Here is a 23,550-nt window from a genome sequence, read left to right as displayed (position 1 = left end):
CCCTCAATAGCGGCTGGACAGATGCCTATCATGGATACTTTAGGCTGATCCTGCACTGAGCAGTGGGTTGATTCTGTGAATTCTTGTGTTTTTCAATTTGAGTGATTCTTTTAGGCAGTTCCTCAAACACTGCAGAGAGAGAGACGAGTTTTTTCCTAAAACATTTTTAAAAACAGAAGCATTTTCTGTTGAGCAGACACAGCAATGAATTCACCCATGTATCTCATAGCAACCCTGTATTATATGAACTGATCCAATGTCTGCTGCCAGGTACTGGTGAATGGCGGCACAGCATGGTGCTCATTTTAATTTAAAAAGGTGAAATAAAAACGAGGAATGGCATTCGTTTGTGTTGCTTTATGCAAGGTTCGTAAAGCAGGGTTCATACCAATGGAACAGAATTTCATGAAAGTTTTTGCGGTCCTTGTCAGAGACCTAATTGGTTTCATCGATTCTGCATGACAGCAGCCACAGTGGGCCACCGCTGGGAGTTTACAGCGGGGCAATGTGCCCTGACACTTCCTGCAACCACACGGGGGCTGTTTTTGGGTGGTGCACCAGGTCGGCCCCAAATTACTGCCCCCACATGGAGGCAGTCAGGGCTGAACGGTTCTGCTGCCCAGAGGGGTCAGCAGGTGTTGTTTATTTGCCCAACGATGGGATCGCATGGCAACACAATCCCACCGTCATGCAAATTTTTTAAAATGCCCCATTTGGTCCTGCAGCACCACAGAGCTCTGCAGAACCAAGTGGGGCATTTTCTGCCCTTCCCCGGTCCACCGTAGAACTCTTAGCAGTTTCATCATCAAGCATTGGGCTGTAGATTTTTCTAAATGCATTACTTCTGCTTCTGCCTCTGCAACCACAAAGAAAATCCTGGTATTGACGTTTCTGTCCTTGTGCTCTGTGGATTTTAGTAGCGCCGTCGCGAAACTCCCTTTTGGATCGTTGTTAGTTTCTGCTTTGGTTCTCGTGGCAGGACAAATTGTAAAGGAGACGAGGGATGGCGGATGACCGGAAGGATGAGGCGAAGACCCCACACTGGACCTCGAGTCAGATTGCAGAGGCTTCTTCCCACTCGCATTCCCCGGAGATTAAGGAGCCGAGCGGCGCAGGGGACGGACTGGTCAGAAGTGCCAATGGATTCCCTTACAGGGAGGAGGAAGAAGGTGGCTACGGAGCCTGCGGACAGCAGAGCTCGTATTCCAGAACCAAAGAGAACGGGATCAATGGAGAGCTAGCAACAGGAGAGAAGGAAACAGCAGGTAAAAGACACAAAGTCCATCCCGTTGTCATTTTGGCTTCCAAGTCCTTGCTCATAAAAGGGCATGTGGGGCTGGAAATGGGACAACTTTTTGGTCTGGGGTGAACGGGGGTGCTGCCTGGGCCAGAACTGGATTCTAACAGGTGTGTGTGGGGGGAACAGAACCTGCAGAGCCTGTTTGACATGTATGTTACTGTGGTTTAAAATGCAGGCCTGGTGAGCAAGGGAAAGGGCAGGTGGGTAGAAGAGTGATGTGTGTTATGATCAGGTGGTAGCCGTCCCTGCGGGTGTGGAGTCAACTGTGTTGTTTGGAGAGGCTTTGTGTGTGAGAGAGAGTGGGGTGATGCGTGGAGGGTATGGGGAGGGAAAAGTTGGAGTGAGGTGCTGTAGAATGTGGAGAAATCTGTGTTATGTGCAGAAATTATTCGTCTGACAAATGGGGAAAATAAGCCTGTATACAAATTACTAGTCCAAGTGGCAAGTGAGGAAAATAAGTCTGTGTGGAAGTTACTAGACCAAGTAGCAAGTGAGAAAAATAAGACTGAGTGGAAGTTACTAGGCCAAGTGGCAAGTGAGGAAAATAAGTCTGTGTGGAAGTTACTAGACCAAGTAGCAAGTGAGAAAAATAACTGAGTGTAAGTTACTAGTCCAAGTGGCAAGTGAGGAAAATAAGTCTTTGTGGAAGTTACTAGTCCAAGTGGCAAGTGAGGAAAATAAGTCTGTGTGGAAGTTACTAGACCAAGTAGCAAGTGAGAAAAATAACTGAGTGTAAGTTACTAGTCCGAGTGGCAAGTGAGGAAAATAAGTCTGTGTGGAAGTTACTAGACCAAGTAGCAAGTGAGAAAAATAACTGAGTGTAAGTTACTAGTCTAAGTGGCAAGTGAGGAAAATAAGTCTTTGTGGAAGTTACTAGTCCAAGTGGCAAGTGAGGAAAATAAGTCTGTGTGGAAGTTACTAGACCAAGTAGCAAGTGAAAAAAATAACTGAGTGTAAGTTACTAGTCCGAGTGGCAAGTGAGGACAAAAAGATTGTGTGGAAGTTACTGGTGTTGCCCTTGACTCAAAAGACACCCAGCCTCCTTTGTTGCAGCACTGCCTCCCACCCTTTGTTATGAGCTGTTACACAGCTGTACTCGTGGGCAAGGCAGGCTCTGGCTTGTGCCGAGTGAGAGCGACAGCAAAGAGTGATGGCTCAGGGAAGGAAAGTGACGGCTGAAAAAGAGGCGAGGAGGGTCTGTTTAGCTACCATTGTGATGTGTCGTGATGCCGCTTTTGCTTTATTGACAATGATCACCAGCGTCTGGCAGCCAGTGCTCTCTGCTGGGCAACTATGTGCTTCCCAGCTGAGCCTCCATTTTAGGAAGGCCATTATCACCACTGGCCAGCTGAGCGCTGGTGGGAGGTGCGGCCTTAGCAACAGCATAACCGAAGTGGCCTGCCGGCTTGAGTGAAGCCTGCAGGATTGATCTCGATATGACATTGTATGATTGCACTGAAATGTGTCTGGCATCCAAGAAAGCAGCTTGTCTTTGGTAGATATATGGTTTATTCTGTTTCTGGAGCAGAACATGAATCTTAAGACCCGAGCTTACCAATGGAAGGGACTGTTTTTCCCCCTCACACGAACAACTGACTAGTGCAGGGGTAGTCAAACTGCGGCCCTGCAGATGTCCATGGACTACATGGACGTTTATGGACGTTCGTCCATGGACGTTCGCTGGCAGGGGCTCCTGGGAATTGTAGTCCATGGACATCTGCAGGGCCGCAGTTTGACTACCCCTGGACTAGTGAATGCAACCGTGCATGCTAAGCAAACCATCTTAGCATCCTTTACTAGCCTCTGACTATGTGTGTGTTTTTTTGGGGGGGGGAGGGTATATTCATAATATTTCTGCAGTTGGACAGCTATAAATCTTCAGGCTCTAATGCTTTTTCCTAAATTTACAGAGTGGAACTGCCGCTTTAAGCAGAATGTAAATGTAAGCATTGAGGAACTCTGTAAAAGCATAAATCTACATAACTTCTGAAGGCTGAAACGTTCCTAGTACGACCGGTTCTTACAAAGTGTAGCTCCTTGGAAGTATGGAAACTAGAACCCATTTGCTTGGTGCAAGCTGAGAAATAGCTTTTATAGTGGGTGTTTTTTTTTATTATTCTTGAGAGATGAACCTCAGCTCCGGATTGGTAATCTAAGGATGATGGTAGCTAAATCAAGGAAGTAACGTATTTGTGCGTCATCGAGCGAGCGCTGCATCATCTTGTCACAAGAACATCACAATACGCAGAGAGACACACACACACATTTGTTTGGTTTCTTACGTGCTGCTCCCAAGAGTCATTTTGCAGTGGGTTAAGATAAAAAACAATGAATTCCATATTCTGGTGATGAGGAAAAAGTTAAAAATCCAACTCAACCTCCTCCCTTACCTCCCCACCCCGTGCCTCAGGGAAGGGGTGCCGATTAATCCAGATATAAATTGTCCTTACTCTGATTGCCCTTAAGGGGCTCCTAGGTCTACTGCACCCTGGCCTCAACTAAAGACCTGGCAGGAGAGCTCCATCTTACAGGCCCTGTGGAACCGTGAAAGCTCCTGCAGGGCCCTCAGTTCCTCTGGGAGCTCATTCAACAAGGTCAGGGCCAGGACTGAAAAAGTCCTGGTCCTGGTCAAGGCCTGGCAAACCTCCCACGGGCTAAGAACCATCAACAAATTAGTACCCGCAGAGCACAAGGCAGTCCCTCAGATATGTGAGTCCCAGATCAGAAAGGGCCTTGAAGAATAACACCATATCTTGAACTGGATCCAGGCCTCAACTGGCAACCAATGGAGCTGGCTCAGCACTGGCCTTTTACGGTGGCCCTGTGAGGACCCTAGCAGCTGCATTTTGTACCAGCTGCAATTTCCAGGTTAAGGACAAGGGAAGGCCCATGTGGAGCAAGTTACAGAAGTCAATCCTAGAGGTGACTGTGATCACCATGGCCAGGTGTTCTGGGGACAGGTAGGGCATTGCCTAGCAAAGATGGAAAAACAAGGAGCATGCTATTTTCATGACCTGCGCCTCCATAGTAAGGGAGTCATTGAAGATTGCTCCAAAATTCCTGGCACACGGTGCGATGTTAAGTTGCAACCCTGGCCAGGTTGAGTTGGATTTTTATGAATGGGGCTTCCCTGCCCCATTCCTTCCCAGCCACAGGACCTCAGTCTTGGAGGGGTTGAGTTTCAGGTGACTCTGCTCTAGCCATCCAGCTATGGCTTCCAAACAACTGGCAAATGTATCCGGGGGCAGGGAGTCCAGGTGGCTGATCATGAGGAGATAGAGCTGGGTGTCATCAGCATACTGATGACAACCCAGCCCAAAACTCCAGACCAGCTGGGCCAGAGGGCACATAACGATGTTAAAAAGCATGGGGGAGAGGACCACCTCCTGAGGAACCCCACATAGGAGTTGAAAGGGTGACAATTCTTCCCCCACTGTGATCCTTTGTGTCTAGTTCTGTAAGGAGGAGTACAACCACTGATGGGCAGTCCCATGAATCTCAGTCCTCGCAAGGTGATGGGCCAATAGCTCATGGTCAGCCACATCAAATGTGGCTGACAGATCTAACATCACAAGAATGGCCTCTGTCCAGCTGGCACTGGAGGTCATCCATCAAGGCGACCAGCACCAACTCCACCCCAGGGCCAAGATGGAAGCCCCACACTTCTGCGTTGAGCGCTGAAGTTTCCTTCAAGAATACTAGGAGCTGGTACACAGTTTGTAGGGAAACAATAAAATCAGAGTCCAGTAGCACCTTTCATACCAATAAAGATTTATTCAAGGCGTGAGCTTTCGAGTAGAAGAACTCTTCCTCAGACTAAGAACTCCCTATGACAGTGGGAATATATAGCAAAAATTAATTCTGTTAAATTAGTAAACTGTGTCACACATCCAAATACAGCCATATGATAATTATTTGCCAAAACAGCCAATCAATCCCCTGGAATTCAGTTGTGGTTCACAAAAACTTAGGAGAAATAAAATTCTGTCAGTAATCAAAGGCTGCCACCCTACCATTTGCTGTTTGTCCCATCTGTCACCATGCAAGGGTGAAACATTCCTGTAAGGGAATTGCTGGCAATTATCTCATCCCAATACCAGGGAGTTAGTTTGTAGGGAGTTAGTCTACTGTACCTCAGAAGGGTACAGTGCCTTACTCCTATTGGCTGAGTTCATAAGGTTTTAATTTTTTAAATACATTGGCCCCAAACTATTTAGGGCTTTGCAGCTCAAGACTAGCACCCACTTCTGTGTTGTCTGCTATTTGTTATAAGTAAATAGTATCTGAACACACAGAAAGTTGCCTTAGACTGCTTCAGACTCTTGGTTCCTCATAGTCATTACTATCTTCTCAAATTGGCAGCAGCTCAGTTCTCAGATGGAGGTCTTTCTCATCACCTACTGCGAGATTCTTTTAACTGGAGATGCCAAGATCAAGACAGGTAGCCCTGTTAGACCGTTTCTGCCCTGGAAGCTTCATGCTGGGCTGCAGGCTGGAGACTGAGCCGGGGCAGGTTTCCCCACCTGTTCCTGCTCCCACACAGGGCAGCATTTGGCCCTATATACCTCATCCATCCTGGATTTGTGCTCCCACACAGGAGCCAGGGCAGCCAATTTCCCAGTGGGGAAATGGTCTATGTCTGTAGAAGTAGGAAAGAGCGAGAGTCCTGGAGCACCTGAAAGACTTACAACATTTGTGGCAGGGGAGGAGCTTCCGTGAGTCACTGCTCACTTCTTCAGGAGGAAAGAGCCAGAGGTCAGGAGCATTTTAAGACTAACAACATTTGCGGGAGCTTTTCTGAATCATCGCTCACTTCTTCATCCCTTCTGTAGATGCCAGAGATTGAACTTGAGATCTTCTACATACTAAACTGATACTCTGCCACTGAGCCATGCCTACTCTGCCTGTTCCTTAAAAAGCCATATTTATATAAAGTGGACTACTACTTAGTTTTATTGGGGTTGTTGATACAGAATATAATTTGTTGATTCCTAATCATTCTCAGGAGGCTAGGATATTTTCTACTAGTGTTTCATCAATCAGCTTATCTACTTCAGGTGCAATTCAAACTGCTAGCTTTGACTTCCTGGGCCATCATAACCTACAACCCATATCTCATGTGGCCTGTTCCTTCTTTTCTCCCACCTATGTTTGGGAGATATCCTTGCCCTAGATAACTTCACTGTATGAACTCAGAACATCACTTTGTTAGGCATTAGGAATATCTCCTTCTCGAGGTTAACAAGGGTGGTCTTGTCTTCCTACATTTTGAAGAGCTTTATTTTGGATAGCAGTTGATGAGTATGGTTGATTTTGGGTAGAGATGGCAAACTCCAGGTGGGGCTTGTGGTTCACCTGGATTTACAGACTACAAAGAGCAGTTCCCCTGGAGAAAATGGCTGCTTTGGAAGGTGAGCTGTCATGCTTGCACCTGCTGCACCTCCCAGACCGATTCCACACAGGGAATTCAGCCCGGCTGGCGCTCATCTGGTTACGGGGCTAATCCCCGCTTCCAGATAACATCAGTGCTGGCCCAAGCCTGGCCCGATTCAGGCCCTCTGTTGCATTGTGGCAAGTGAACACAGATATCCCTGCATTCCCTTTTTTGCCCCAGGCGCCAATGGGGCCTAGGTTGGGGCAGGACTGTGTGTAAGGGGAAGAGTTGGGCTGTCCAGGCCTGGCTCCTCCCCTGACTATGGCATCCCAGAAAGGACAAAAAATGCCCCAGTAGACTTCGCAGTGTTGTGCTGCTCTGTGGAGCTTAGGGCATTTTTTGTCCATTTCTTAAGAAGGTGAGATTGTATTACAACACAATCTGACCTTCTTAGAAATGAAACCCAATGCCTCTTGCTACCATGAAGCACAGCAGAACCTCTCTTCCCTGGGTGGCTCATGTGGAGGCACTAATCTAGGGCAGACGGGGTCCTGTTGGGAAAATGCTCTTTCATATGGACTCAGGAAGATGCAGGGGAAAATGCCCTGTTGCAAACAAACAGAAGCAGCCAGGCACAGAGCAACTGATGTGGAAAAGGTCCTGGTGAGTCACCAGAGAGCACTCCAGAGGCCACAGCCAACCACCCCCTGCACCACCTGCAGATCCTGACATTGAGGATCACATCAAGGATCGGGGCCAGCCCAATCATCTAGAGCAGCGGTCCCCAACCTTTTTATCACCGGGGACCACTCAACACTTGACAATTTTACTGAGGCCGGGTGGGGGGGTAGTTTTCTCCTCTACTCTCAACCACTGCCCTAACGCTCTCTGATTGCTATGGTAATGTTTAAACAGCCCTTCAAAATAAGATACAGACATGCCACAACAATGAACATAAGGAACATTTTATTTTCATGGAAATTTTAACTCATGACAATGACAAATCAATGGGAACCCTGAGTTTGTTTCTCTGCAACGAGATAGTCCCATCTGGGAGTGATGGGAGACAATGACACCCGAAGTGTGTTGTAATGTAAAGGGCCAGGGGGGATGAAGTAAAGGGCTGTGGGGGGGAGGCATCCTTCATGGCCCACCTCCAATTAGTCGATGGACCACATGTGGTCCGTAGCCCACAGGTTTGGGATCGCTAATCTAGAGGATGACCAGCCTGGTAGGCTCCTACCCAGTCTAACTTGCCAGCACCCTCAAGACCTGGAGGGAAGGGCCAACCTAGCCCACGGTACTCGCTGTAGCAACAGTGACGGTGGTGGTGTGCAAATCTGGCAGCTGACAGAAGATCAGCTTGGCTGTCAGCACGCTCTTAGCCCCTATTTATTTATTTATTTATTTATTTATTTATTTATTTATTTATTTATTTAGATTTATATACCGCCCTCCCCGAAGGCTCAGGGCGGTTTACATTAAAACTAGTCAACGATACATGAAACACAGCAGAACCTCTCTTCCCTGGGTGGCTCATGTGGAGGCACTAATCTAGGGCAGACGGGGTCCTGTTGGGAAAATGCTCTTTCATATGGACTCAGGAAGATGCAGGGGAAAATGCCCTGTTGCAAACAAACAGAGGCAGCCAGGCACAGAGCTATGGGGTCTAGCTGAAGGTCCTTCCTCAGATGAGGACTAGTCCCAGCTGCAAGCCCTCCAACTGAAGGCTACTTTACCCAGCCAAGGTGTACTTAAGTAGAGGCTTGAGGCGAGCCTCTCTGTGGGTGCAATGCAGGCATTCCCTGTCCATTTGCCTAGACGTTCTGTGTTCTGGTTGGCTACAGCAAAGCTCTGCTCAGATGACTCCTGGTTCCTGACTTTGACTTGGCTTGACGTTGTTCCTAGTTCCTCACTTGGGCTTGGCTTCGTTCCTGATTCCTGACTTTGGCTTGGCTTGGCTTGCTTGACTTCGTTCCTGGCTCCTGACTTCGGCTTGCTCCATAGTGTTGATTCCGCTCTACTCCCCCTCTCTTCATTTCCTGTTGTGCCTTTTTCTTCATCCTTGTCTGCTTTCCCCCCTATACACAGCCAAACAGATCCTGGAGATTTCCTGGAATTGCCATTGATCTCCAGACTACAGAGATCAGTTCCCCTTGCAGCCCAAATCGAGCTGTTTCCTGGTGTGCCTCACTTCGATGGAAGCACAACAGGAGAAATACCCCCCAAGCAGAGTGAAACTTTATTGCAATAGAGGTGATTCCAGCAGTTAGAGCCAAGGGATGCACCCAAAACAGTACGGCATTAGCTTTGATCATCTATGATGGAGAACGTTCGAGGGTTTACAATGTAAGTTTGGGTTTACATGTCGGCCTTATGTAGAATGCTTCGGTGCATGAACCCATCATGCTATAGCTCTAGTAAGAAGTATTTGACTGCTATATGAACAGATAATAATGCAAGGTCAGCCTGCCTATTGCTACACAATGCGTTGTTCACATTCCTCCTCTACCCCATTATCAGTTGTGTTCTGGTACACTCTATCTTGCACGTTTGCCAAATTCAGTCTACTCAAGCTGCACGTTGCTTTCTAAGATGGCTACAGTCTTGTCTGTCGTCTGGCAAACGTTGCTGCGGCCTTGAGTGTGTCGTGTCTTACACAGAACAATGGCTTTAGTCTTCCACATACCGACTGGTACATTCTGCTCTGCGTGTGGGCTAAATTTAGTTTGCTTAAGCTGCATGCAGCTATCTAAACGTCTCTAAGCTAAAATGGATCTCAAAAGGCCCAGCTGGTCTATCAGCTTGGACAAAATGGCTGCTTGGGAAGGCGGATTCTATGGTAATTTACTGCCTAGGCCTCTGTCCCCCATGTGTGTCGGGCCATGAATTTGGGCCTGCGGGGGATGATTATATGATGGGCGACAGTTTGGTGTAGTGGTTAGGAGTGCAGACTTCTAATCTGGCACGCCGGGTTCGATTCAGCACTCCCCCACATGCAACCATCTGGGTGACCTTGGGCTCGCCACAGCACTGACAAAGCTGTTCTGACCGAGCCGTGATATCAGGGCTCTCTCAGCCTCACCCACCTCACAGGGTGTCTGTGGTGGGGAGAGAAATGGGAAGGCGACTGTAAGCCGCTTTGAGCCTCCTTCAGGTAGGGAAAAGCGGCATATAAGAACCAACTCTTCTTCTTCTTCTTCATGGAGCAAGTGGCCAGTATACATTTTAACAGTTTAGTTTTTAGGATTTTTAAATATCATAGTGCATAGGTATATCATTCTGTATGTGTTGTAAGCCACCCCGAGAACCTTCTTGGAGAAATCCAACAAATAGATAAACTCAGATGAAATGCTACAGACTGTAGTCTCTAAAGCTGCCGTTTTCTCCACGGGGACTGATCTTTGTTGTCTGGAGATCAGGTATAATTGTGGGAGATGTCCAGGCACTGCCCAAAGGTTGACCGCCCTACTCCTGGCCCATCCTAAGTCACAAGAGCAGCCGTGGCTGTCGGCAGGTGGCCACCATTGTCCCCGGTGGGGGAGCCTGGCAGAAGGAGAGAGGCCCGCTCTTGCAAGATAGTGCGGGCATTGGGCCCATCTCATGAGCAGTGTGAGTTGGGCCAGGCGGTCTGTCTTGAATTTATTATGTAAGAAGTATTATGTTCAGGCGCCCATATTCTCTGTTGCCATTCTCAGTGGCTGCTCTTCTGCTTCCCTCCCTTCACTTTTTGCTTTGGTTTCTTGTTATGTATTGGTTTGACTTTGTTTTTCTTTGACTTTTGTTTCTGCATTGTATTGTTTCTGTATTGTAATTTCATTACAGCTGGTGGTTTGGGTTGGGGGTGGATCCTTTGGGGGTGTGCCTGTGCCTGCATGCCAGGATACGCCAGGTCTGGGGGGGGGGCCTCCTTATGAGGCCAGGCAGCAGCGTCTTCCTGCCTGGGAGACTGCTACCTGGCATTGCAGGGAGGCGCCAATAGAGGCTGAAGCCCATGGAGCTTCATCTTGGCAGCACCTTCCCTGAGACCAGCAGACCTGATGGGTAGGGGGAGCTTGACAGGTGTGTTGCTCGGACCTCATGGGCAGGCCTGCTGGTGGGTTCCCCTCCCCTGGTGATTCTTCAGTCTGCAGGCCACTGAATGGGGTTGGTGATTTTGGATTCATCCCCTTCATGCCAGTGCTCATTTACATGATAATAAAGCTGTGGCCAAACTCATACCCAAAAGAACTATGTTGGTGCCTGTGCTCCCTGTATGCTGGGACCCTACCCCCGCCTAACAATTGCTCACCTTCTCTCGTTCCCTTTCTCCTCTTAGAACTGGCTTCGGATTTCTTGTTTCCATTCAGAGTTTTCCATAGCGATGTCCAGCCCCTCTGGAATATTTCTAATGAGCTCCCCTTTTCTTTGTCTACCTCCTGACAAAGTTCTGAAGCCCATTTCAGGCAGGGAATCTCTTTTTAGTATTGCACTGGAGACTGGCATTTGTGGCACTTGAGAAATAGCCACAATAATTTCCCTGGGTATCATTCAAAAAACCCACTTTAGGATCCAATTTAGAAAGCAGTTAAAAATCCTCGTTGCAGATTTGCTCCACGTTTAAATAAGGTGGGAGATAAATATATTTCCGCTCTGTTGTTGACAGCAGATACTCTAATTCCTTTTTTCATAATTTGGGATCTTTCAGTATCGGAGAGCATTTCCAGCTGATTGACCTGTTTTTAGTCTTTGAAGACAGGTTTTAAGCATTGTTTTAATAAAAGTGGTTGACATTACGCTTACTCCGGTTTCTATGCTATTCCGTTGATGTCTATCCTGCTTTATTCGTTCTCTTTCTGTATTTTTTAAAAATTCTACTACATTCTTTATTATAGGCATATTACAGCAGTTTCATGTTATGTTCTAGCAGTGCCTTGAACTATAGGGAGAAAGGATGCAGCGCAGTTGGTGTTGGATCTACAGTAGCCCGTGTATAGCAAGAAGCATGGTTTTGTTTTGCATTTTATAAATCACCTGTAAGGGCTCTTTCTCTTAATGCCCCTTTTTTCTTTTTGTCTGGAGGGGAATTACACAAACCCCATTGAACAGACCAAGGGCACCTTAAAAACAGACAAAATTTGTTACATAGGAGTAGGAGTTACACGTATCCCTACTAACTTCAGTAGGAAAGAGCAGGATTCCAGGAGCACCTGTAAGACTAATGACATTTGGGGCAGGGAAGGAACTTAGAATTATAGAATCATAGAGTTGGAAGGGACCACACAGGCCATCTAGTCCAACCCCCTGCTCAACGCAGGATCAGTCCTAAGCATCCTAAAGCATCCAAGGAAAGTGTGTATCCAACCTTTGCTTGAAGATTGCCAGTGAGGGGGAGCTCACCACCTCCTTAGGCATCCTATTCCACTGCTGAACTACTCTGACTGTGAAATTTTTTTCCTGATATCTAGCCTATATCGTTGTACTTGTAGGTTAAACCCATTACTGCGTGTCCTTTCCTCTACAGCCAATGGGAACAGCATCCTGCCCTCCTCTAAATGACAACCTTTCATATACTTAAAGAGGGCTATCATGTCCCCTCTCAACCTCCTTTTCTCCAGGCTGAACATTCCCAAGTCCCTCAACCTATCTTCATAGGGCTTGGTCCCTTGGCCCCAGATCATCTTCGTCGCTCTCCTCTGTACCCTTTCAATTTTATCTACGTCCTTCTTGAAGTGAGGCCTCCAGAACTGCACACAGTACTCCAGGTGTGGTCTGACCAGTGCCGTATACAAGGGGACATGCTTTTCATTTTTCTGACCCAGATGCAGAACTTTACACTTATCTTTATTAAATTGCATCTTGTTCTCATTTGCCCATTTTTGCATGTGTCACTGCATGTGTCACTGCTTCAGATCCAACTTGCATGTATCACTGCTTCAGATCCAATGCAGATGTGTGTGTGTATTTAAGATCCTGGGCCTATTCTGCACACATAGGATAATGCACTTTCAATGCACTTTAGAAGTAGATTTTCCTGTTCCGCACAGCAAAGTCCAGCTGCCAAAGCACATTGAAAGTGCATTATCCTATGTGTGTGGAATCGGCTCCAGGTCTTTGGCCTTGCAAACCATTTGATCTCCCTGTAGGCCGTGTTACAAAATGGTGCCACTGCGCAGGAGAACATATTTCTCAGCCTGGCAAAATGATAGCCGTGAGCACATAATGCTGACTCTGCAGCAGGCAGCTGATTCAGAGATGCCTGCATCGGTTTCAGGGGCTCCTGGTTTTTAGCCTTGCCGAATTCTGTTGGCAGCCAAACTGCTTTCTGGCAGTTTGCGGTGAAGCCGAAAGGCAAAGCTTGTCTTCGAAATGCACTTCCTCATTCTTGGGCTTTTGATCTCTGAAAACGTGAGCAATCCATGGTCAAGTTTTATTTGTAGAGAGGGCTGAGAAGAAGAAACATAGTTATGAATTCAGAAGCATGGATCCAGGAGACTTTTGTATGGAAGGCCATGGGGAAAGAGGGAGAGGACAAAGTCAGAAGAAGAGGGGCCATAGGGCAGCTTCCAGATTAAGACAAAGGAGATAACACCCATTCAAGGAGATAACACCTACACACCCTTAGAGTAATGCAGCACGCGCAGACACACCCTTGTATCCAGGCATGCTGAACTGCTCACTCCGACATCTTTGAATGCAAAACTTCTTTGAATGCAAAACAGTGTTCTTTTTTTTAAGCATTTCAGCCCATTTCCAGATTTATTCACATGGAGTAAGTGCTGCTAATTTTCAGTTTTCTATCCTCACTGCATCATTTCTCCTCCTTCTTTCCTGAACACCTATGTCCCTTGCTGCTAGGCAGGTAACCAGAGAACAGAACCTACCTTTGTTACTGTCAAACATAAAACATATCGTGCGGGGAACATATAGACAGGGATACCAGTTGAAAATCATCCGTACGGCCCCTGTGTTTATTTCTGCTCAGTAATTATCCTATCTAAGCTCAAGTTATGATTCGGATCTTGTCACTGATTACTCCTTTGGGGGAGAAGCTGTTAATTAACGACTCCATTTTTGTCGTGCCCCACCCCCACCAGGAGATGTTGATAATAATTACACTGTTTACTGCACATGATGTGCAATCCTGATTTAGACGCTAGCACGCCAGACGGTGTGTGCTGGATACACGACTTGTGTGTTGAGAATAACATAAAATAACTTCTTCTTTTTTGCAGTGGAATGTAACACGATTGACCTGTGCTTCTGAGATCTCTCTCTCTCTCTCTCTCTCTCTCTCTCTCTCTCTCTCTCTCTCTCTCTCTCTCTCTCTCTCTCTCTGCGGTCTCAGGGAGAGATCTCGCACATCACACAAGAACATGAGTCTCCAACCCTTTTGAGCCCCTGGTCACCTTTGGAATCCTAACACAGCACAGTGGACACGCTTGCCAAATAGCTGCATTGGGTGGCAGAGCCAGCCATGAAATGGCTGCCATTGCTTACATTCAGTCGCATGGTGCTTTCCTTCTGCTGTGGTGACAGTGGCTGCCAAAGCAACTTTAAAAAAATTCAGCATGGGCCAAAGCACTACCTGGGCATGCCCACTTTCTAAAAACACGTGGGGGAAGCCAGGGAAAGCGTTGGAAGGACCATGGCACACACAGGACACTTGTACTAGACTATATTATTAAGTTCAGCTGCCCTGCTACCTACTGCATAATTGCATATTAATACTATGACAACTTCCATTTTCCTTGACTGCCAGCCGTCAAAGAGGACTGAGTTGTTTTCTGTTTGGTGATAGACTGGCTTTTATATTTACAATTGGTGGCCATCTTTTTTTTCTCCTCACCTTCTTCCCAAAAGGCCAGGGGTGCACCATGATTGGTTGTTCCAGCAATAGGGTTGCTAACCTCCAGGTGGAGCCTGGAGATCTCCCAGAATTACAACTGGGATGCAGACAACAGAGATTAGTTCTCCATGTGAAAATGGCAGCTTTGGTGGGTTGACTCCATGTTGTTACACCCCTGTGAGGTCCCTGCCCACTTCAAACTCTGCCCTTCACAGGCTCCACCCCAAAAGTCTCCAGGAATTTCTCAGCCCCAGAATTGGCAATCCTAAATTGTCATCCAAGACCCTCAGCACACAACAGATGGCTGTACATACCTTCAGAGATATCAAGGTATGATTTCTCAGTAAAGTGGGGGGAAACTCTCAATCATAATTCTGCATCCGTTGGATAATGCACTTCCGATGCACTTTAGAAGTAGATTTTTCCTGTTCCGCACAGGAAAACCCAGCTGCAAAAGCGAAATGGGACTTACCATCTTGGACTGAAGCAGTAGGATAAGGTTTGAGTCCAAGGCCACCTTGAAGAAGAACACAGTTTATTTCTGGGTGTAAGCTTTTGGGTATATGCACACTTCTTCAAGTGGGTAGCTGTGTTGGTCAGAAGCATCGAACAACCTTTGAGTCCAAGGCCACCTTTAAGACGAACAAAGCTTCCTTCTTGGTCTAAGCTTTCACATGCATGTGTCTGAGAATCATCCATGCACACAAAAGCTTAAGCCCAGAATTAAACTTTGTTGGCTTTAAAGGTGCAGCCTGCAAGTATTTTAATCCTTCCGAACACATTAACATCATGAGGTGTTGTAAATCCTGAAAGCCTCAACTGGACGGGATTTCTGGACCACTTCTCTCCACTTTCGCCCTTGCAGTCCCACCAAAGAGCTGTCCTTGAGGAGCCCGCTCAGGGAGAGCAACGTTCAGCCCCCGACTTGCCCTTCCATTGCGTTCAGGACATTCTTCCAGCGTGTTAACCTAGAGATGTGCAAAACCTTTCTCAGTATTTTCACCAGCATGCAAATACTTTGGCTTTCTCCCGAGTCCCTGGGCCGTTTGGCCTGGGAAGGAGCTCTGGATTTATACTCGAGGTGGAGTCGTCATAGCAACTGTGTGAGCCTGTCTCTTCTGTGTTCCCCTTCCCACACACACACATACACGCCACATAGAGAAAGTAACCCACACACAATACAAGAAGCTCTTCCCCCATGGTGTTACCTTAGGTAACTGGGTTATAAATTTTGCAAGCAGATAGGAGGGATGAGCTGCACTTGTCTTTCTTTTGGATGCTGGACCTCACTCATCTTCAAGACTGAAGACGGGAGGCACAATTCCCTGGACAAAGGGCCAAGGAAGCCCCACCGATGATGGATTGCCAACTTCCATTTGGAGCCTGGGGGTATCCTGGAATTATAAATGAGCCCTTTATGACAGAAATTGGTTCTCCTGTAGAAAACGGCTGCTTGGAAAGTGAATTCCGAAGCATTATATCAGGGGTAGTCAAACTGCGGCCCTCCAGATGTCCATGGACTGCAATTCCCAGAAGCCCCTGCCAGCATTCGCTGGCTGGTTGATTGGCTGGCTGGCTGGCTGGCTGGCTGGTTGGTTGATTGGATGGCTGGCTGGCTGGCTGGCTGGTTGATTGGCTGGCTGGCTGGCTGGTTGATTGGCTGGCTGGCTGGCTGCCTGCCTGGTTGGTTGATTGGCTGGCTGGCTGGTTGATTGGCTGGCTGGCTGGTTGATTGGCTGGCTGGCTGGTTGGTTGGTTGGTTGGTTGGTTGGCTTGGGTAATGATAAGGGATCCAACCAGTTTATTAAGATTTTTTCCCTAGACAATTATGAATACCAATATAGGATCAAACTCAATGGAAGGGAGGTGATGCACAGAAGAGGGGAAATTCGAAGGCCACATATGTGAGTGGCCAATTTTCCATCCTTGTAACCAGTTGTGATCTCTGTTTCCTGCCCTGTATTGATCCCTCTTCTTTGGCCCTCATTTAGCCTTGAGAAGAAATTCTGCGGAATGCCTCTATTTAAACAATGGCATGGACATGTGCTTGAATTGGCATTCTTGTTGAGGTTTTCCGGGGGAGGGAGGGAGAAGGAGAGAAAAATGCCCACCCAGTTCAGGGTTCAGAGAACAGAAGAGAAATGAATGTGACGCAACTATTCCACAGAAACTTCCATGACATCCATTGTGAGATTAATAATTCTATTTTGGGCTTTGATTTTAATTCCACAGAAGAAGTGTGGTGGTGGAGGAGCAAATAGCATTCAGCCAGTCATCTTTCATGTGGGAATCAAGGGTCCTGCATTTCAGATATGTCAGCAGGTGTGTGGCCGGTTCCTAAGGTAAAACCGTCACTTGATGCGGCAGTCGTCAAATGACGGCAGCGGGCATGCATGACGTTGCACTTACTTAATCCTACCCATTTCCAAATCAGTGAATTTACTGGATTTCTACCTTCCTTTCTTTGTTCTTATACCGAACAAAAGAACAAGAAGGTGATGAAAATTCAGAAATACGAGTGGGATATGGTTCGTTCTGTCGCCATGGAAACCTGCTGAGAATATGTTGCGGTTTTTAACTTTAAAGTCACATGAGCAGGGCTCCTTTTCCTATGCTTTTAACTCTGTTTTAGGCTCAGAACCGGTTTCATAATGGCTGAAGGCTCTCGATCCGCATGACTTTCACCTCGAGATGTGACCGCATAAACCAGTGGTCCCCAACCCCTGCATAAACCAGTGGTCCGGGGACTGGTACCGGTCTGTGGATCAGCCGGTACCAGGCCGCGGCTCCTTCTTGTCCTCCTCCCCGGCTACGCCCTGGGGGGCTGCCCTACTACTCTGCCGCCAGCTCACCTTTGGTGCTCTCCGGTGGCCGCCATGGCTGGGGCTCCCCCTTGGCATGGCACTGCGCTGCTGCTGGCAGTGCCCCCCAGTGGGCAGTAGGAAGTGGAGCAGAGGCTCAGGCCGGGCAGCGACGTCCCTCGGCAAAAGACTACCCCCCCCCCCGGGCCTCAGTAAAATTGTCAAGCGTTGACCAGTCCCCGGTGATAAAAAGGTTGGGGACCACTGGCATAAACAATACGAGGGGAGTTATCTAGGGTGGATGCATTGGACAGAGTGGAGGATTGCCAGACCTAAAACCCTGAATGTGGTTTATGCCGTGCTTAGAAATACAATCTGGGCATTTTCTTAAATCCCTCCAGCGATGCCTGCTATCTTGGGCATCAAAGTGGAGAATGTCTACGCTGCAAGAATCCGCCTTCGACATTGTGTAACATCACTCCCCCATTTCGTCTTCATGACTAATGTGTGAAGCAGGTTAGGTTAAGACTATACGACTGCTTAAGGTTGCCCGACACATTTCTGTAGCACAGAGGGTATTTGGGTCTGCCTGAGTCCCTGAGCTTAATTGCAACATTAGTCCCTGACCTGGATTGCCCAATCAAGCCCCATCCCATCAGCTCTGGGAAGCTAAGCAAGGCCAACCCTGGCTAGTATATAGTTGGGAGACCTCCAAGGATTTGTGTGGTGGCTCCTCCAAGGGACACGAGGGGCCATGATGCGGAGTTAGGCAATGGCAGACCATTTGCGTGGCTTCCAGAGAATCCTCAGATCTTCTGGCTACACTGCACACATGCCATACAATAAATAAATAAGTGCTTAAACATTATATTGGGTCCCTAGGGTTGCTCAAACAGCTCCGTTCACCAGTGGTGATCAGGAAAGTAATTAATCATCATCTGTTCACAACCTGTTTGTGTACATTTGCAGGAACAAGCTATTTGCAGCCATCACAAGCTGGTTCACCTGAGACTTGGCTTCTGATGTCTTGCTGGGGAAAATTCACTTTTCTCCTTTTCTTATAATAGAAGAACTCATGGGCCCTCCATGAAATTAACGAACAGGAGGTCTGGAACACAGAGAAGGAAGCCCTTCTTCACCCAAAGTGGACTTAACATGTGGAATTCAGTGTCACAGGAAGTGGTGAAGGCTACAAGCGTAGACAGCTTCAAAAGCGGTTGGAAAAGCATCTGGATTAGAGATCCTTGAGTACCTATTAGCCACAAGTTATACATGGAACTCTCATTCGGAGGCAGTAATGCTGATGTTCTGTATCTTTGGTGCTTGGGGAGCCACAGAGGGAGAGCTTCTGAAGTTCTGGCCCTGCTGGTGGATCTCCTGATGTCACTTGGGTTTTGAGCACTGTGTGACACTGAGTTCTGATCTGGATGGCCCATTGGCCTGATTCAGCATGGCTTCTCTGATGTTCTTATGTCTGGGGCAGTGATGCTCTGTATTCTTTGTGCTTGGGGCTCACTGTGGGAGAGCTTTCTGAGCTCTGGCCTCTCAGGTGGACCTCCTGATGGCAACTGGATTTTGACCATTGTATGACACAGAGTACTGGGTTAGATGGGTCATCGGCCTGATCCAACATGGCGTCTCTTATGCTGTTACCCAGAAAGCATGAGATCAGGCATTAGCTCTCAGTTGATCATCTGGTTCTTTTGATCTACCATCCTGGAAAGGTTCTTTTGATCTACCATCATGGAAACTTTATTGCCTCTCAGACTTGCTGAAAGGTAGCAATTATGGGGGGGGGGGGGGTGATCAGATCCCCAACGGATCTCCCTTCTTTTCTCTCCACTCCAAGCTCTTTCTCCTTTCCCTTTTGTAATGGGAACCTCAGAAGCATTGCTTCTCTTCTCCCTGCCCAACTAGGAGGAGGAATAAGGGAAAGACATGAGCTCTTTCTCCTCTCCCTTGTGCAATATCATGGTTAATCTGCTTTGCTCAGGGAGAATGGATGAGGACCCAACTTGGAGCAGACCCTTCCAATCAGCTGTGAATTGGCTTCAGACCAGTGGAAATTTGGCAGCCGTTCGTGTTTCTAGGTGGAATCCAAATGTATCCCAGATCAGTCCACAAGCTGAAACACAGAGAACAAACCTTAGTATAAATCACCTCTTGGACTTGGGCCAATTCTACACATTTGGATAATGCACTTTCAATGTGTTTTTGCAGCTGGATTTTCCTGTGTAGAACCGGAAAATCTTCTAAAGGGCATTGAAAGTGTATTATCCAATGTGTGCCGGATGGGTCTTGGAAAGACCATTCTTGATGGCATACTCGTTGGCAGCTTCCATCTAGGACGGGGTAATTCAAAGTCCTGGGTAATAAAGCGCTAAAGAGTCAGTTTGGTGTAGTGGTTAGGAGTGCGGACTTCTAATCTGGCATGCCGGGTTCGATTCTGCGCTCCCCCACATGCAACCAGCTGGGTGACCTTGGGCTTGCCACAGCACTGATAAAACTGTTCTGACCGAGCAGGAATATCAGGGCTCTCTCAGCCTCACCTACCTCAGAAGGTGTCTGTTGTGGGGAGAGGAAAGGGAAGGTGACTGTAAGCTGCTTTGAGCCTCCTTCGGGTAGGGAAAAGAGGCATATAAGAACCAACTCTTATTCTTCTTCTTGTGTGAAGTTTCTCACCCACCATCTGCCAAAGACCAAGCTCCTTTGGGCATTTGAATAGTGCATTCGGTGACTGATTACTGCATACACTTTGCAGATCTGAGGAAGGGTTGTGGCTCGGTGGTAGATCATCTGCTTGACTTGTGGAGGATCTTGGGTTTTACCTCCAGCATCTCCAGTGGAAACATCTGGCAGTAAGTGATGTGCGAGATCTCTCCCTGAGACCGCAGAGAGCTGTTGCCAGTCTGAGTAGGCAGTACTGACTTTGATGGATCAATGGTCTGATTCAACAGAAGGCAGCTTCCTGGGTTCAGGTCTTTTGTCTAGGAGAGGGGCTATGGCTCAGTGGCAGAGCATCTGCTTGGTACACGAAGGCCCTGGGTCAATCCTCAGCATCTCCAGTTAAAAAGGAGTAGACAGTAATGTTCATGAAGGACCAAGGGTCTGATTCAGTGGGCAGCAGTTTCACGTAGAATCATAGAATAATAGAGTAGGAAGGTACCTCCTGGGTCATCTAGTCCAACCCCCTGCACTATGCAGGACACTCACAACCCTATGGCTCATCCACTGTAACCTGCCACCCCCTTGAGCCTTCACAGAATCAGCCTCTCCGTCTGATGGCTATCCATCCTCTGTTTAAAAATTACCAAAGAGGGAGAACCCACCACCTCCCAAGGAAGCCTGTTCCACTGAGGTACCGCTCTGTCAGGAACTTCTTCCAGGTGTTTAGACTGAATTTCTTTTGCATTAATTTCATCCCATTGGTTCTGGTCCATCCCTCCAGGGCAAGAGAGAACAATGTGTATTCAATTTTTTAATCCAGCTTTCTTTTCATTTTCTGAAATATATATAATCTTTCTGTACGCCAAGCTTAGACTGGCTCCATTACCATGTCCCTTCTCAACAGCCATGGTGAAGGTGAGGCTCATAAAGTTTACAAAGTGTAAAGGTAAAGGTAAAGGTGCAAGCACCGAGTCATGTCTGACCCTTGGGGTGATGCCCTCTAGCGTTTTCATGGCAGACTCAATACGGGGTGGTTTGCCAGTGCCTTCCCCAGTCATTACCGTTTACCCCCCAGCAAGTTGGGTACTCATTTTACCGACCTTGGAAGGATCGAAGGCTGAGTCAACCTTGAGCCGGCTGCTGGGATTGAACTCCCAGCCTCATGGGCAGACAGCTTCAGACAGCATTTCTGCTGCCTTACCACTCTGTGCCACAAGAGGCTCATTAGAAAGCATACAAACAGCAAAAAAGAACTATTTCCCCAGCCTCACCATTTTGCATTTTCTTTTGTCTTCCACATTTAGAGGTAGCACACCTGTTTGGCAAAAGGAAAATGCAAGGAGATTTAGCAGCTTTTGTTACAAAACCATTACTGGAACTCGATTTGGAAATATAATGTCAGATAAGAGTCTTTCTGCTGAAGGTGGCTGGCGTCCCATGAAGGTCACACGACAGACTGGGACGTTGCTTTTCAGTGTGCAAGTCAGGAAAATGTCGATCTCGGAGAAATAGCTGCTGACTTTCCTTCATGCCTTTGTTTAAAGAGGACGAACTCCTTCCCTGCATTACTCCGCTGCCTCCCCTTTAACGAATTTGACTCGAGAGATTTTTGTGTGTGTTTTCCCGCGTCTCTCCGAAGTGTTACTTTGTCCTCTGCCAACTGCCTTAGGCTGTCCTGTGGCTCACGTTCCCCAAGGATCTCAGCATAGTCTCCCAGCCTGACTTTGCCAGCCATTTCCTGTGAAGAATCTCTCAGGAAGAATACGATTCCTCGAAGGGCATTGACAGTTTCCAGTTCAGTCAGAGAAGCCATCCTTTGGCCCCATCCTCCACTCGAGAGGCACTACGTCTCCCCGTGGCTCACAGCTTGAACATACCCCCTCTATGGAATAGGGCGTCATTCACACAGAATGCGTTTTCAGACGCACCGGACAGATACCCCCTGAAAGCCCCGCACAACGGCAAGCGACGTAAACAAGCAGCGACCGTCCCCCCCCCCCATTAGCATGCCAGCGGTTGCCGCTTTCCTTTCGCCGTTGCCATGCCAACACCCGAGCGCAGGGCCCGAGGTTTCTGATTAGGCCCCGCTGAGAGAAAGCCGGCAACGTAGGGGGCCTGCTTAGCATTCAGGAGCAGACCCGTAGCCGACTGAACAACCTCTCGATGACTCGTCGGAGGAAGATTCAGCCTGTCAGACAAAGGATACCAGGATACCGGGCAATTCTGCTACCTCTCCAATAACTGGGCACGGCTATGAGAAGAGAGCTAGATAATTGAGTAGGTTCCTCGGGCCTGTGATAGAGTTTGCGCAAAACTCGATTTGAACCAAATCGAACCGAACCCGAATACTGAAGGCAATTAGAAAGAAAGAAGCTGTGCTGTGAACCATTCGGAGTAGCAGGGCAGGGGTCAGCATTCGTGGAGGTGGAGCAGCTGCTACCCCCCCGGGGCTCATGGTAGGGATGCCAACCTCCAGGTGGCACCTGGAGTAAGGTGACCAGATTTTAACATTGGTAAAGCGGGACACCATTGACCGGGGGGGGGGGGTTCTTGATTAAAAATTTGGTCTATATGGAGCAATATAGAATGCATAGAACGCAAAAATAATATTGTAATATATATTTTTTAAATTTCAATAATTTGCCAGGTGCCCCCAGATGTCCCTCCAAAAGTGGGACAATCTGGTCACCTTAATCTGGAGATCCTCCCTCCCAGGATTACATCTCATCTGCATTTCAGTTCACCTGAAGACAAAGGGTGCTTTGTGGCATTGTACCCCACGGAGGTCCCTATGCCCCCCAATGCTTCACCCCCAAAAGCTTCAGGAAGTTCCCAACCTGGAGTTGATAACTTTGCCCCTTCCACACTCTGCTGGGGGAACTGGGTGACACTTCTGGTGGCCACAGCTGCAATACCCACCAACCAGCGCTGTAGGGAAGGGGGCATGAATGAGGTGCAGAAGGCTGTGAACACAGGCAAGGTGGAAAGGCTTGCGAGAAGGGGAAAGATTCACAGCCGAGTGGAGATGCACACAGGTGCATGGGTGGAAAGGGATACATCATAGGCGATGCAGGGGCTGGGCACTGTCTGCCCAGGGCCTCCCAAAGCCTGGAAGTGACACTGCTGAGTGGTTGAGCACAATAATATCAGATTCAGATTCAGTTTATTAGTCAGCCATTGGCCATTTCCAACAAATGGACTGTTCAGTACAAAAATCAGTTAAAATTAAGACATCAAACCGATAAGCTCACAAGGAGTTTAAAAGCTGTCGATTGAGTTCCTACGTGGTAATAAAGTTACGCAGAAAAAAAGGAACCATAATGATTAGGGTTTTAATCCTGATTTGGACCTGATTTTCCTAGCGGTGAGAGCAAACAGTGCAACTCTGTTGGTAACGTAGGTGTCAATATCAGACAATAAAAAGATTGTATACTCAGTTTTTAGAGGCCTAAGGTGGTAGGGGGTATTCTTTTAATAAACTTGCCTCTTGATTCATCATAGAGAGGGGCAGTCTGTTACATAGTGCAGGGGTAGTCAAACTGTGGCCCTCCAGATGTCCATGGACTACAATTCCCATGAG

At 47.7% G+C, this 23,550-nt stretch overlaps 1 protein-coding gene across 18 annotated transcripts in view; it reads left to right on the top strand.

The window, feature by feature from the left end:
• LOC143829092 (microtubule-associated protein 2-like) overlaps nucleotides 1-23,550 on the top strand; it is a 313,653-nt gene that overhangs the window by 203,579 nt on the left and 86,524 nt on the right. For all 18 annotated transcript variants that reach the window (XM_077319426.1, XM_077319420.1, XM_077319417.1 and 15 more), the window contains one exon: nucleotides 980-1,265. In XM_077319426.1, coding sequence (XP_077175541.1) covers nucleotides 1,004-1,265 — 262 coding nt within the window. In that variant the 5' untranslated portion in view covers nucleotides 980-1,003. The remainder of the gene's footprint in view (nucleotides 1-979; nucleotides 1,266-23,550) is intronic.

Source organism: Paroedura picta, chromosome 2, assembly GCF_049243985.1.
Source record: "Paroedura picta isolate Pp20150507F chromosome 2, Ppicta_v3.0, whole genome shotgun sequence".
In the NCBI taxonomy this organism is placed as follows: Eukaryota; Metazoa; Chordata; class Lepidosauria; order Squamata; family Gekkonidae; genus Paroedura; species Paroedura picta.
Note: the sequence above shows the minus strand (reverse complement) of the source record. Positions and strands in the feature narration are given on the sequence as shown.